A 16,689-nucleotide genomic window follows, 5' to 3' on the forward strand; every position below is an offset into this window, starting at 1 on the left:
TTTAGAAAATATTGTATGCAGGAGGTTATGATCTTGTCAGAAAGTGGTGTAGGACTGATGAGAAAGTGTTTCTTCCAATTATGTAGGGGATTTAATTACTTAGTCTGTCATTTCTTAATTGTACTTGGAGTAAATTCATATTTACAGTTCAGTGTTTTCCTTATTTAATAAACTATATTTTTGTAATATTCTATTTATTATCATTTGTAGTTAAGTTTTCAAATACAAATGCATCTTCGTATGAAAGAGAACTGCTCTGAATGGGCCAAGTTTTTAACCGTTTACTTCTGGGACTGCTATTTGTTTTTTTACTTATTTTTTTAATGATTTGATAGGATTAATTCCAGTATTGGGAAACTCTTTGAGTGTTTGGGCATCCATTTTGCAAATGAGGTTTGATGTGGATGTGTATAACAAGATGCAATGTCAATAAGTTGCTTACAGAATACTAAATAATCATGTATTTGTGGGACAGGGTGTTAGATTACTACTTATCAGAAATTAGACTTCATCTGGACAGCAGCTTATAGAACTGGTGCAATGGAGTTGGAAAAGGTATAGAAAACAGCCACAAAACTAGTAAGGGACATAGAGGAGCATTGAGCTGACAAGTACTAATAGGCAATATAATGTGTCGATTGGTATTTGCTTGCATTTCCCTTTTACACAGTCCCACTGCAAAGGACATAGGAGGAAATGATCACTACAATGATCTATCTTCCCCCATTTAGCATATTGATTATTGACTGCACACATGGCTTTGTGTAATTTTGCATTTTACATTCAGTATAAGAGATGTAGTCAGCTACCCAATGATGATTCATATGTATACTTGTTCCCGATAATAATAGGGCCATGTAACAGTGACTAGTTGCATATTTTGTTGCAGAAAATTGAAAATCTGTTCCATTCATTTGAATGAGGTTGATTTTTTTTTTCAAGCCTCCTTCAAATGATCAGTCACAGAAATTTCTGCAGTGTGCGAAGGCAACTAAATGTTATATATTATTTGAGGAGAGTCATTTAAGGGGGGGGGGGGCATCATTATTAACTTTAAATAATTGCTGATAATTTGTTCCATATAAATTCCCATTAGGAGTCCAGGGGTCACTCAGTCAGAGAAACCAGAGAGGTTCAGTCTCCAGAGACAAAAAGTCTGCTTCGCCATAAGCTGTGAGCTGTGAATCTGGGTAATAGTCTACCTCATCGGGTGGCGAAAGCCAAGAGCTTAAAAAAAAAAAAAAAAAGAAAAGTATTTCCTTAATCAAAACAGTCATCCCTCTGTAAAAATATAAAGTCTTACGTTGAATGTTGATCCAACCTGATCACTATAACCAAAAGGTACTGTAAATTTGGCTAATGCCGTGAGGGGTGAGATTTTATCTTCTTATGGATCAATAGCGGATAGAAATTTTGTAAACCATTCCCCTTTCCCTCCTTTACATCCTCTCCCATCCCTTTCTTGATTTATATGGGCATGTCTTTTTCTCAACCATACTATGCAACTATGTCATATTACTTTCTAAAGTACACACTTAAGTTTCTAGTTAAAAACCTAAGTTCCCATTTAGGGTCCATTCACACGGAGGAAAATGGTGAGGAATTTGGTGTGGAATTTTTCCACGCTGGAAAAAAGCCTCCCATTGATTTCAATGGGTTCTGCTATCTTTTTTTTCCACTAGAGGAATTTTCCGCTGGAGGAAAATCCTGCTAAGGGAAAAAAAAGCTAGAAAAATTAGGACATTTCCTCTTTTCGGCCATTTTCACAGATAACTCAATACAGTCAAGTTTGAGGGATCCATGCAATTGGATGCCATAATGTGTGAATGTCAGTGTTTTATGGTTGATAAATATGTTGTGTGAATAAGGCCTAATGTGTACAAGCATAGTTTTGCACACTGCATTTTTTATTTTATTTTTTTATGTAGATTGCGAGCCCTATATAGGGCTCATAATGTACATTTTTTCCCTATCAGTATGTCTTTTTGGAGTATAGGAGGAAATCCACTTAAACACGGGGAGAACATACAGACTCCTTGCAGATGTTGTTCCTGGTGGGATTCGAACCCCAATACTCCAGCGCTGCAAGGCTGCAGTGTTAACCACTGAGCTACAGTGTTGCCCCATCCACTGAGCCACTATGTTGCCCCTGCACACTGCATTTTTATCAACATACCACTATAGTTTATGATACGGGTGGATCCAATAGGAAGCCATATAAAGCCTTCCTTTATATCTCCCATTTCTTTTGTGTGTACCTCTGAATTTGCCTCAAAAAAACTGCACTAGGATGTGTACTGGCATCTTGTCAAATATTGCTGTCTAAGAAATCACGCTGAAGTGAAGAAGAGCAATATAGGACACAATAAAGGCACATTTTTACTATACTGTTGATTATACTATTTTTACAGTGTACATGAATAAAACAAATGCTGCAAAAATACAATGTTGCTCTATTGTTAAAACAAACAGACAGAGAAGACATATCTACAGACAAATCGAGCCTTTGTTCCTTAATAGTTGATGTGCCAAAGGTGGTTGGAACTGCTCCAGTGTCATTGACAGAGGTCTGCTGTCCTGTTATACTTTCAATGACAAATCAATATTACTGGAAAATATTAGTATTTCCCAGGAATGTATTTATGCTTGTGTATGTAAGAGTGGGTCTGTCTCTGGTTTTCAGTTACATTGTAGGAGCAGCAAAACAGACGCATAAACAGGGACCGATCTGTTATGACAGACACAAATGGCTCCTTGACACACCCCATTTACTTTAATGCGGCTCTTTGGGTTTTTGTTATGTTGTCCTTTGTTTGATGGGTAAAATATTGCTTGCTATGATTTTAGATTTTTTGTTTTGTTTGAATTTTGTTTTGATGGCTCCTAGCAGATGATCTTGACATAGGTGGGAACATAGCCTAAATCATACCTCCCAACTTTTAAAGGACAGAAAGAGGGACAAAATGTGGGTGGGCTGCAGCAAATTTAGGTCCACCTACTTCTAAATTGACCTCACCCATTCCCATCCATTTCTCATTGGGTAGACCCTGCACCCCCACATCTCTCCCCTCTCAGTACATCTAAGCACCCCACAGTACACCCATGCACCTCACATTTCTCCCACACACAGTACTGTACATCCATTTACCCTACATCTTTCCCCCACCCACAGTCAACCTTGCACCCCACTACAGTACATCCTGCACCCCACATCTCCCCCCCACACAGTCATCCTTGCACCCCACATCCCCCTCATTACACCCTGCACCTCACAGTACACCCTGAACCCCACATCTTCACCTCACACACAGTCCTCCCTGCATCTCACATCCTCCCCCCAGTACCTTAGACATCACATCTCTCCATCTGTTACTGGATACAAAGACACGCCTACCTAGTCACGTGACCGTTTGTCACACAGGTCCTTCTGAGTACAGTAGTCAAACTTTCCCCTGATCACCACCCACTCTTATCTCAGTTACAACCTCTTAACAGCTGTAAGAGCGGGTGGTGATCAGGGGTTTGTTAATAAGCAAAACACTTCATGGGAAGAGCGGGACATGGGTAAGCTGCACAGAACTGAGGGACAGCAGTCTAATATCGGGACCGTTCCGCGGAATATGGGACGGTTGGGAGCTATGCCTGAATGATGATTTTCACTGCTGCAATTGAAGGGTATACGTTGGTGCAGATGATGAGGATGACAGTGCAGCAGGTTTTTGAAGCAGTATAAAATAAGCCTTCAAGTTTTATTTTCACAGATTTAAGATATTCCCAGTAACTGGACAATTTATAGGCTTTCTAATCCAGGAATATGATTCCGCTAAGTGTAAGATGAAAGGGATTTCCTTGTATATTTATCAAATCGTACAAACTGTGCTTATCCTGTCAATATTTCTGTGTTGTATCCTGTATCTGTCAGGTTGAGACTCAATGCTTACTAATAAACATGGTTTGATAGGTAGTAGGCATAGCTTTCCTCTAGCTGCCAATATTGTTATTTCCCCTGAATCACATATGTTTTTTTAATGTTTTTTTTCGAAAATGGTTGTACGTGACCTAGCTTTATGAATTTGCACACTTTACCTATTACACTGTCTTCTCTGTATATTTTAGCTGAAGAAGAAGAAGTGGAAAATGTCGATGTTTCCAGTCTGCCCGAAGAGGTGCTGCGGAACATTGAAGCTGACAGTTACTGGTGCATGAGCAAGTTACTTGATGGCATTCAGGTAAATTGATTCCCCCTGTCCTCGTGCATTCTCTATAACTGATTTATTTCATGAATTTGAGCTACTGCTGGGACTTTGAGGAAAAAAAAAAACTGCAAGCTGAGAAATAAGTACATAGGGGAAAACCAACCCCGTTGAGGAAATCTGTCTACATTTTATCATTACTGCTGGCGTATAAAATGACAAATGCGTTCACTTACAAAACCTACCTGCACTGTGTAACACAGGGCTGGGGATCATACCCCTGGGATGTTCTTTTCAGTCTCAAGGTATTAGTAAGATGGCAGTCAGTAGCAGTGCATCAGATTGCTTGTTTGAGGTAATTTTAAGGTTAAGTTTTGGAGTATCTATCCCTTGAGAAAACTTCACCGCAAAGTAGCGTATGCTTAGTTTGTTAGAGGTTGTAAACTGTCAGTATTCCTTAAGGCGTATGTCCATTTTTTTTTCTTTTTGAGTGTTTAATTTATGCACATTTGCAACCACTTTCTGTCTAACGTATCTTAAAAAAAACACAAAAAAACCCTGAATCCACTTTACGAGATTGACTTGATAAAAGATATTCCACAGCATGTGCATACCAACTTTACTTCCAGATGTATATGAGGAGTTTGTACCATCATATGCTGCACTTTATTACCTCATAATGATTTTTTTTTTTAATTTCTCAATTTTAGTGTATATAACTCTGATGCAGATCTATTTTGGCCAGGATGAGGCTTTTTCATGGATCAACAAATAGACTGTGCATAATCTCTCATCTTGCAGTATTACATTATCCATGCACCTTCAATAAACATGTTTTGTCTGATGACTGTTCCTTCTTACTCTCCCATGCACAGGCATGCTTTTGTTTTCTCAATGGGAAGAGGGAAGCAAGTTTTTGTCAGAGACTTCTGGCATGGCTTATCTCCAGAGGAAACAATTGATTTGGCATTATAAAATGTAAAAAGCCTAATACTTCTTTTACCCCGCATCTGTGGAAGGATAGTCAGGGGGCTCTCATACACGCAAGATAATATGTTGGTTTCTCAGATTTTGGCAGGTATAGGCCACCTTGCTTTTATGTTACGAGTATGTGTAAGAACTGTACTGCTCATATATCATTCAAACTCTGGTGGCGAGTGTAGGTACTACAGCTGTGCCCCATAGACTTCAGTTATAGCGAGTGAGCAGCACATTTCTCCTATGCTGATTCAGTACCGGTGATCTCTGGTATCTAACCTTCATAGGTCTTATTTTGATAGCCTATTTTAAGGATAGGCATTCATAATCTTTGAACTCTTCACATCCAAATGTGGGAGGATGAAAATAAAATGTAGATGAAAGTTCTCAGTATTAACTTCAAGATGTTATAAAGAGTGCCTGCTGGGGGTGGTCAAAGAAGGAAGTCTGTGTGATTCAACTGCAGACAATAGCTGTTGTTCAAGATGTCATACCTCTGTCATTACTGCCATCTTGCTGGCACTAATCTGTGCCTCTGACAACATATACTGTATACATTGTATACCTCACTGGATGTAAGATAGTGAAGAAACACAAAAACTTACCAAAACTGTTGGGACGCTGGGCTTAGAAAGCTGAGTAAAGCGGATGCAATCCTCATTTTTGGAAATGTACAAAATATTATTTGATTTAGTTTAGAAACCTGCACAAACAATTTCTTTGCTTTCTTGTGTATTATAAGTCCAGCCATGTCTCCTCCTGGCTCCTCGATGCTTTTCCAATCTCCTAAACATCACACAATGATTAAACTGCAAACATCAAGATTCAGGGTGTAAAGTGTGTGCACATAAAAGTGTGCCTTTGCTTTACATAGATTGCCCTAAAGCTATTGTCGGTTGCAATAAGTGGCTTCTAAAGAGGCAGTAACTCATTCTGTCTGGCTTGCAACCTGCTGCCAGCTCTACAATATAGGAAAAGAGATATCCTTTGTAAGTAATATACAATGTCACGTACTAATGGTATCTGTGATTGAATCTATCACAGGCTACAGCATAATGGTGAATACACAATGTTTACTACTTTCCTCTCACTGCCATCCTAGAATGACACACTACAGTACGCTTGCTTACTATAGCCATACATGGAAATTCACTTTTTAATAGTGGTACTTATGCATTCTACTTATCGAGTGAATACATATTTTAGACACAGACTCGGCTGGTTTCTCCTTTGTAGAAAGTGAAAAACTTCCCCTTTTGAAATGATTCTTGAAGCAAATTTTTGACTTATTCACAATTCAACCGATGAAAGTCAATTAATATTGCTTGTCCTTCATTCTTCTTACTCTTTATTTCAAACCAATGCATATTCATCTTTTTCTCTGTAATAATGTACTGTAATTTTTTGCGTGGTAATAATAGCTAAAGCTGCTGTATTTTTTATGCACTGCAGTATTTTAGTAGTTGTGTACTTACAATGGTAAATTAGATTTTTGCTTTATATGTGTTTAACTCACATATGAACTCTTCAGTTCTTTGTATTCTTCAAAAAGTGAGATTCAACAGATTCAGGCACAGTTGGAATTTTATCTCTGCTTTCCACTGTTTCAGAGCAATCGGTGTTGTTAGTTTCAACACCCTATATGTTTATTAGGCTCTGTACTTGGTGGTCCTGAGCTAGACATCTAGAAACCATCCACCTGACAGTAGAGAGCCTAAATAGCATATTGAGTTATTACAGTAGTGGTTGCTCAGGAATGGTGGGGTAGAGAAGAAAATTGCAACTGCTTCGGAATCGGTAAAGAGGCACTTATTGAAGGATGTTGGGGAAAGGTCTTTTTTAAAGCTTGTATTTGGGCTATTATCACATTTATGCCTCAGGAACTTTAAACATAGATCATCTGGTGCCTTAAGCTGGCCATACACATGAAATATTTATCTGCAAACCTCTGTTATGTCCAGATAAAGCTAGTTTCACACTAGTGTTGGGGTTTCTATCCTTCATCTCTGCATGAGGACCTGAAACAGTTTTCAACAGTTGGGTTTTTAACAGTTTTATAGTGAAACCAGCTGAGAGAAAAGTCCTCCTTGCAGGACTTTTCTCTCTGCCAATTTTAAGTGGAATCTGTTGTTCCTTTTTTCTGAAGGACTCAAAAAAGTTGTATACCTTACTTTTGTGTCTGTTCAAAAAAACCCTAGCAACAGATCTGTTAATTTTTTTTCTTATATATAAACACTAGCCTCTGCCCGCGACTTCGTCTGCGTGTTGTTGGCGTCGATGATCCGCCTATATTCAGCAAATTGCTGCCGTTGATGGTTTGCCTGCTTGGGCACTTCAGCATCTCTTAAACTGTCCTGCTGCTGAACTTGTTCCACACGCCGTGTCTGTGATTGTTCCGGCATCTCAGCAGACTTGCTGGGAGGCCATATAATGAGCATTTTTTTTGGCATTGATGATCCACCTGATCCGGCGTTTCGGCAGCTGTCAAGTTGGCCTGCCGCTAAACTCGTCCCTTGCGCTGTTTCCATGATTGTTCCGGCATCTCAGTAGCTTGCTGGGACGCCATATAATGAGCGTGTTGTTGGGGTTCTCTTGAGGAGAACTTTGTTGACTTCTGGCTCTTTCATAGCTGTCGTTGTTTTAGAATTTTGCAAACAAATTAGATTTTCTTTTCCCTAGCATGTTTAAAAGTAGCAAACTGCTAATTTGGATTAAAGGTGTTTTCCCATCTAGTGTGTGAGCACTGCTTGGAGCAGATCAGATAATATGCAAATGCATGCACAGAATCCACTGAGGGTTATCTGAGTGTTTACACAGAGAGATAACACAGCTGGCTTTATCAGAACTGGGATAAGCTGCTGCAGGAGCAGTGTAATATAGTACATGAACATAAATTCATAACAATTGTGAAGCCATGTCATTTACCGGGATAATCGGTAATAGGCTTATAGGGATAAGCCTATGTGTTAATCAAGGTTACAAACTATCTATGTGCCAAATTTCATTCAAATCTATTCAGCCGTTTTTGCGTGTTCGAGGAACAAACAGACAAACATCCAAACTCACAAACATCCAAACACACAAACTTTCAAATTTATAATATTAGTAGGATTGACATCTGTGTAAAATAGATGGCCATCCATTTGCATCTGTTTTATTGTTGTTTTTTTTGCGTCTGTTAAACAGATATAATAAATGTGATCTAAATAGAGCCTAAAATGGACCTGCAGACAAAATTTCATGTGTATGATTAACTTTAGACTCCATTGATCAAATATGTCATGTATAGCTTTAAAATGTAGCTACACCTGAAACTATTTACACTGTTTTCCAGGTAGAACTGGCACAGTGTAAATTTTCAAATTAGCCTGAACCTCAATTTACAGGCACAGTATGACCATAATGGTATTATATATTATTATAATACATCCCATAATTCACTCTTGCCCCACAATACTATAAACAAGGTAAGGTACATCATGAAGAAAGATGCCAAGGAAAAAAGATAAGGAAAATAGGAGCTGAAAACATGAAAACTGCATTATCTGCAGATATATCCACTTAGACGTAATAAGGTTCTTATTATTGTGATTCCTGGAAACCAGGCCACACAGACCTACTGGAAAGACGTCTTATTTTCTGCTCCACTTTATGTCAGATCTTCTATTTGTCTTCCATGTTTAAAAGCTGCAGAATGAGATATTTAGATTTTATGTAATGATTACTGTACTAAAACTGATACTTTTGGATTTTCAATTTTTTTTTTTTTTTGTACACAGAATTCCATGCAAAACTAAAGCCTTTATGATGTCCACAGGTAGCACTAAAGGAAGGCTTAACCTGGTCTTGCTTCATCATTATTGCATGAAATGGAAATTGCAGTATATGATACAAAGGGAACATGATTTCCAATAATACTGTAGAATATTGGGTGCAGACCATGAATATTTCTACTGTGGGAATATGATCGAGACAGCAATTTATGTAAAGAAAGCGAATTGACGTCTATACCGTTTACCATCTAAAATAAATAGATGTAGCTCTCTGAACTTACTGCTGTACTGGAGGGATTGCAATGAATGTGGGGACGACTCTGCTAAATCTCAAAATAGATACTGTTCCCATTTAGATCACATTGGTGGTAGCACAAATCTGGGATGCCGCCAGAAGTGCTATCATTGTGTACTGGAAATTGAACTATATTCCTCAGATTTCTGAGGTTAAATATAAAATGAATGCCTTCCTCTAGTATGAAGCCCTACAATGTAGAGATGGAAGTGCTGGATAGAATACCCTGTTCAAATAAGAGACTGTATGCCTAATGTTTGGAAATAGGCTTTTTATTACTTGGGTTTTCTTTTCTTTTCCTGTCCTGAAGATTTCTGTTGTTTTTTTTTTTGTTTGTTTTTTTTAAAATAATAAATATATAGAAATAAGATGGTTTCCATGAAGTAGCAACACCTTGTGTGTAAGTCCATTGTAGGGCACACATTGCTGCTGCCTGTGCTTGGCGGAGAGAGTACATCAGACCTACACATGCAAATAAAACCCTGTCTACCTTCAGTTCTTACTTTTTATTGTTTAGAAAGGGATAAATCCAGTTGATCCTTCAGAGCGAGCAGGACAATTCAGTGGCTTTACTAAGCACTGTGACAATATAGGAGAAGACTCCAGATCAAGAAGAGCCTGGTGTGCTAGACCTTGGTTCCTAAACCTTCACAGCTACCTATGGATGGTTTGGTGTTATCATCAACATCTAGTCCATGTCCACTGTTTTAGTTGCATTATTATGTTTATAGAGCAATTAAAAATTTTTGTGTAAAATATTATAGTTGACTTTATTAAACAAAGGCATTCCAATATTAATAGATTGACGTTTATTTTAAAACATAGGAAAATGTAGCTGTCTGGCATGAAGGTTTGATGACTAGACCTTTCTACAACAGGCCATTAACATGATATGTGCACTTTGATCTTATCTTGCTTTCCTGATCAAGCACTCTCTGTTTATGTAAGAGGTAAATAAGTCATTATTGCAGAGAGAATACTTTTACTGCAGCGTTTTTTGCAGTGCTTGCAGCTCCATGCAACTAGTTTGCTGCAGAATTGTTAGTCAAGGTCCTTTGAAAAATAAAAGATTGGCATTCATCTATAAAACCCGGTCTCATCATAAAATGATTGAATGTTATTGACAACACTAACAAAGTAAAATTATAATGACATTGAGATCTTTATTTTCCTACACTTTAAAGAAAAACAGTCATCCATCTTTTACACTGTTCGCATTGATTGAAGATTGTCTAACGTGACAAGAACCTGTGTAATGAATTAATATTGTCCTAGGAAGATTCTGTAGCTAATAAACATACCTGTGAAGGTCTTTCGTTTGGGTGGGGACAAGTTCTATACAGTATTGTATTTTTCTTCAGATTAACTAATTGTTTTTATTGTGTATGGTTATTATTTTTCATTTGTAACCTCTTCAAGTCTAGTTTGTTGTAACAATTACTTTGCTCAAGTTGACGGTAGCATAAGGAGTTTGCAAGCACACAAATGTATTCTGGATAATGCAGTTTATTATTTGCAGTGTGATGTGAGTGCTATGAACTAGGAGTTTGGCATGTTCATGAACTGCGGCATCCACTGCCCTCCTGCTGATTGACAGCTTTATTCATATGCACAGTAACGGGGAGAAAACTATGAAGCAGTGGGGATCCCACAACTCCTGAATACATCAGACTCCTAGGTACAGTGCTTGCATCATACTGGAACTAATAAACTAGAAATTTCTCAAGATTACAACATGTCTACACAGAAAATATGCAACTTCAATCGGCATGCTTGACCTTCATGAGATTTCTGGAGGTTGCCATGTGCTGACGCCCATTGATCAGTCGCTTATCAGCTATTCTGGGAATAAGATTTATGAAATAAATTATTATTAAAGGATAGCCCCTTTAATAATATTGTGAGAACTGTAATGGGTGCTTCAGATAAGTTAACCTCTACATATATGGTGTTATTGGCCGCTATTTTTAAGTATCTCTAAATTTCAGTATTTACACCTGATACATTAGAATATAAAGTGAAAGATCCAAGGAAAGTTAAATGTTTTTGCTTTCCTATATAATTTTAACAGATAGTTGTTCCACAGCGCTGCGATAAGACAGGCCGATATATCCCTCAAGAGGAAAATAAAATTTTGAACTATGAAAAATAGACTATAAAAGAAAAAAAAGTCACCAAATGAAATAAATGACTGTTGGTCCTAAAAGGGGATTGTAGATATATAGGCGATAGTAAGAAAGTCAGAAAGATCGGGTAAAAAAAGTAAAGTAGAGAAATCTTAGCTGTTGAATGGAACTATGCTTTATGATAAGGAAAATGATCTTCATGTTATTTTGCCAGCTTGTTTATGATTGCGCTATGCTTTGTTTACTTTAATAGCTACAAGTATGGCTGAATAATGCCGATAATTAGAATCTACCATCTGTGTACCTGTCCTAGCAGAAACGATCATGGTTTTCTCCCCTTTGATCAGGTTAAACAGGGTTCCATGCAGCATCATTACAATCTAGTATTGATTTCTCTTTAGTGCTGTGAATTAACCAAATGCACATTATTAAATGTTGTTCCATTTACTTGGCCTAATGAGCTCAAGACTTAAAAGATTTTTTTCTTCGCCGAGGCATTAGTAAATTAGTAGAGAAGCAGTCAGAGTAGAAAGCCTTTCTGTCGGACTCGTGTAAACTCTTTCTGTTCTACTAGGTATCTTCTACTTTCTTCTCGGGCCTGCATATAGCTGCACATATGCAATTCTGTTAATTAGTAACCTTTTCTGCAGTAAGACTAGAATAATGAAATGTGGGCTTTTTTTTTAGTTTTCACTTGAAATATGGACATTTAGAAAGGCACAGAGCTCTAGAGATTTCATAATTGGACACCGCTAACTGCCGAGGAATTCACCAAGCTCTTTGTAAAACTTGGAGAAAAGTGTTATACTGTCAGTCTATTAACACTTGAGTGAATAGTGCCTTTAATGAAATCTCTTACACTGATATATATATATATATATATATATATATATATATATATATATATATATATATATGTGTGTGTGTATGTTTTGGTTGCTAAATCCCACTTGTGCATGGCCCTCCTCTTTGTAGTTTCAGTAAGGTAAGGTATAGTGATTGTTGTCTCACACAGCAGCAAGTAATAGTCATACAGACCACTGTTTTCTTGAAAGGTGAGGATCCCAAATGTCAGACCGTTTGGACATGTCCAGTTCTTTTGCCTTAAACGCTTCCCCTCAAACATACACACCTGAGAAATAATCCACTGCTATTGTCTATAGCTGGCAGAGCCTTGGTCCCCATGGTTGCTAAGATGCTGCATTTTACAGTACCTGCAAAGTGGATGGAATTCTAGCTAATCCCATTTACACATTGCAGAAAAAAATCTGCAAAGGAAATACTGAGATTTCAAAAACGCTTGACTCCCAAAAGTAGACTCTTAAGAAATTCTGCTGCTACTGAGCATACAGGCCTTTTATTTGCCGTTCAGGAAAAATGACAATGTAACTAGGCATATTTGACTTGTCTGATTAAACTGAAATACATCCAGTCTTATTTGGATATCTGTGCTTGCACCTTGAATCGTCCACCACATCTGCACTAATACTGGCCATACACATTACATTTATAGACAGCAGTTGCTCATCCCAAACACCTGAACAACCACCAACCTTCCATACACTTGGAAAATGAATACATTAAATTCATCCAATTCTAATAAAATACTGAAAAGAAGAAATGATGGACTCTTTGTAACTATGTTAACAGTACCCAGAATTGTGAGTGATTTGAGTAATAATAATAATAATAATAATACATTTTATTTATATAGCGCCAACATATTAAACATGTAAGTCTCACCCATACACAACAGATCAAGGCAGATAGATGGCAAAAAAAAAAATCCTACATAACCGATTGTTTCTGAGCAACTTTCGTTGACATTTGGTTGTATGTGACAGACTGTTTCTGTATGATGAACCAACCACAGACAAGCTAAAATCTGCCACTTCAGCAGACTGAAATCTAATGTGTATAGCCAACGTTAGAAAGAAAAGGAGGCAGAGTTCACATTTATGGCTACCTGGACAGGACACAACATGTGCATGCAAACAATGCAGAGGACACTCTCACAAAGATGTAAATGTAAAAACTACAGTAATATATAAAATAGTTTCGAAAAGTTATCAGTATATCGAATACAATAAAATCAGATCTGTTTTCAGTTGTTTGTTAATCTTTTTAACAGTGATAATCCAGTATAGTACACAAAAACCTAAAAAAAAAAACACAAAACAATTCCATGTTCAGTCTGCAGAGAACATGTGCATTCGCTGCTGTTAGTGTCTAAAATAATTTCTGTCATTCCTAGGTGGCTTCCACATTATGCTGTGCTTGTCACCTTTTACTGCTTGTACAAGGTTTGTCTCATTGGAACAAATGAGCTCCGGGTTGATCCATATAAGAGTATCCTTAATTTCCAGACAGTGTAAGAGGTTGCGCTGTTCATATATTGCTCTGTCTGCAAATAGTCTGAATCATCGTCCGAAGCAGTGTCTCCAACTTAATTCAGGCAGAGGCAATGAGGTAATAATTTAATGAATATTCAGTGGTGTTCTGTAAAATGAGACCATCTTCTCTGTGATGCTTGAAATAAAAGACGATGAGTACAGATAATAAAGCTTTGTATATATTATCAACATGGCGCCAGTAGATTTGGGGCACCCACTGTAAACATTGACAGATTTTGCATTTCTCTCTTGCTGAGAAATCTGGACTGAGGCACTAAGAGCTTAATGATGGGGAAAGGAGTTGATACTCTGCAGGGGGCTAAGTCTTCTGTATTAACTGCAATTAGGTATATGGTCCCTAATGCTTCCAGACAGCTGCAGGGCAAGAAATAATGTCCTGCAAGTTGTTTCATTTTATAAACTGCCATAGGGAACAGGACAAATAGAGTGAAAATTTAAAAATGAACAAGTAGTGAAGTAGAAATGTAGTGTAAAAGAAAATGGATAAAGCAAAATGGTATAGCTGTAATAGAGGTGATAAAATAAAACCGTATTACAGCTTACAAGTGTGTGTATAGATAGACAGACAGACACATACCATCTAGAAAATAAATCCAAATACTGTAGCTATAGTACTTAAGACTTACGTATTCTCTTTTTGCTACTTGTGACTGGTTTAATATGGGATTCCCAGAGTCCAGGATTTACAGTATATTGTGTATGTACAGTACCATGGATTAGAATGCGGAGGGTGCTGAGTAGCTTGTACAGTCATCACTTGGCGTTCTAGGTGCCAGTTTGACATGGTTGTTGGCTTTCACAGTGATTTAGGGGCTGCTGAGTCTGAAAGAAATTATTGAAAAAGCATTTAATAAAATAAGTATAGAAGATATATAATTACCTCATTTGTCCTCCGCCAGTCTCTATACTTCCTGCCGCAGCTGTAGTGGGTCAACACAGCTAGTGATCGAATGCAGTGGTTATATGTCCATGTCAGGAATTTAATTGCTAGATAGGGGGACCTGTACGTGGTTAAAAAACAGAAGCAACGGGATTGGTAAGGTATTTCTTCTTTTATTATTTTAGAACATGCTAAATCTTTCTGGCTTAAACCGTCTCTTTGCATAAATACTCCAGCTAAAGAGCTTTTCCCCCATAACTATAACCCTTACATGATTTGTCTTTCACACTCTGGTCTTTGTTTATGTCTATTTTTCTCTTTCTTCTAGTTCTACTACAAGCATGGTTCCTATTTCCCCCATAAAGGCCCCACTCTCGAGATAGATTTGGGTTCTAGATGTGGGATCCATATCTATCAGGCATTTATCATATGGATATAAAGCTATAAATGTTGAGATAGAAATACTTTAACCTTAGCAAAGGTGTGGACATTCTTGGAGGTGATTATATCTATAATGACTGTTTGACACTATTGCCAGAATACAGGAAAGGCAGGAAAACGTCTTATGAGAACAGTTGTGTGGAGTTGCTAAACCTATAACTGTAACTAATTATATCTCTATGAATTAGATAATAGGAATAGTAGATTCCATGGACTTTCTATCTTTGTACAGAAGTATATTCATTACTAATCTTTTAAAGGTAAGCATCATCCTTGTAATCCCATTTACCTCTAGCCGTGGCATATGGATGGGTATTTCCAACTCAGGCTAGGTTCACATCTGTCCTAGCGTCTCTGCAGACTCCGTCACATTGGCCGTCAAAAAGAAAAAGTGCTGTAATTCCATCTTTTTCATCTGGCTGATTCAGTTTAAAAGAGAGGACACGTGACAATTACATTATACAAAGGACTCCATTGGGCACCGTCAATGTCAGCTATTTTAGCTGCCCATGTGTCCATTGTTCTGGTCCCTTCATAGACCAGGTCATCAGTCACACAGGTGCAGACGTGAATGTAGCATCAGCAGTAAAGGGCTGAGATTAGAATTCCTTTTGCCATTTTGGATTTGCAGGCTGTATTCAGATCCCGAGCTGTATTCACCAATCTGCAGACTAAAGAGCTGAAATCTCCTAGCATTTGTGTGCTGTCCAATATTTCTACAGACTTTCATTAGACTTTGTCTTACCAGCACTGCAGTGACATAAATCAGTGTAGCTAAACAGGAATTATTGTCATTCCTTAGATGTTGTCACTTTCCAATGTATAGTTGGTGTACGTTTATTTTGTGCTTTCAACACTTTGCAATGGATGTTTTTCCAATAAATACTTTAAAACTCTGTTTAATACGAGACTTTTGGAAATGTTAACAGTTCCTAAGCTTGTTTACTGCAGAATATAATAAATGGATTGGAGCATGTGCTGTCACCTATACAGCTCCAGGGTGCCAGGGAGCTGAGAAAATCTTTTAATTCATACTTTAACAAATAATCTCTGTGCTGCATATCTCCGTCTAAAGTTTTCTTGACAACCAACAATTTTCAAGCCATAACAAAGGTGAAAACAATACAGCTTGGCAGACTTTTTTAATCTGTGAGTAAATGTTACATTTGACCAGTGAATGGGTTATTTAGAAAACTTCCCAGGAGACATCTAAAAATGGTGTTCATTATGTTTCCATTGGCAACAAAGTAGCTTTTATATATTTTTTGTTATATGGTGTTTGGTTGAAAATACTATACTGTATTAGTTGACTTCTAGGAAGCCATTTATGTCAGGACTGCTTAGCGTCAAAATATATTTAGGGTTTCTTTAGTTCCAGCAGACTTAGACCATTCACTAATTGTCATCTGAAACTCCAGACTTCTACTTTATATGGGCAAGTGACCTAAGGTTGTAGCATTTTGGCTCTTTCAGTTGATCAATATATCAAGCTTATCTAAAATGGTTTTAATGTAAATGCTCTTGCTCTTAACTCATGCTCTTTTAACTTATATCTACTTAATAATAAAGCGAGTTACTTATGCTTTTGA

General features: G+C 37.5%; 1 protein-coding gene across 1 annotated transcript in view; it reads left to right on the forward strand.

Annotated features, from left to right (window-relative positions):
* The window catches only part of TBC1D22A (TBC1 domain family member 22A), a 352,669-nt gene that overhangs the window by 133,833 nt on the left and 202,147 nt on the right, over positions 1-16,689 (forward strand). The window contains exon 10 of the mRNA XM_075274179.1: positions 4,117-4,229. Coding sequence (XP_075130280.1) covers positions 4,117-4,229 — 113 coding nt within the window. The remainder of the gene's footprint in view (positions 1-4,116; positions 4,230-16,689) is intronic.

This window comes from Leptodactylus fuscus, chromosome 5 (assembly GCF_031893055.1).
Source record: "Leptodactylus fuscus isolate aLepFus1 chromosome 5, aLepFus1.hap2, whole genome shotgun sequence".
Classification (NCBI taxonomy): Eukaryota; Metazoa; Chordata; class Amphibia; order Anura; family Leptodactylidae; genus Leptodactylus; species Leptodactylus fuscus.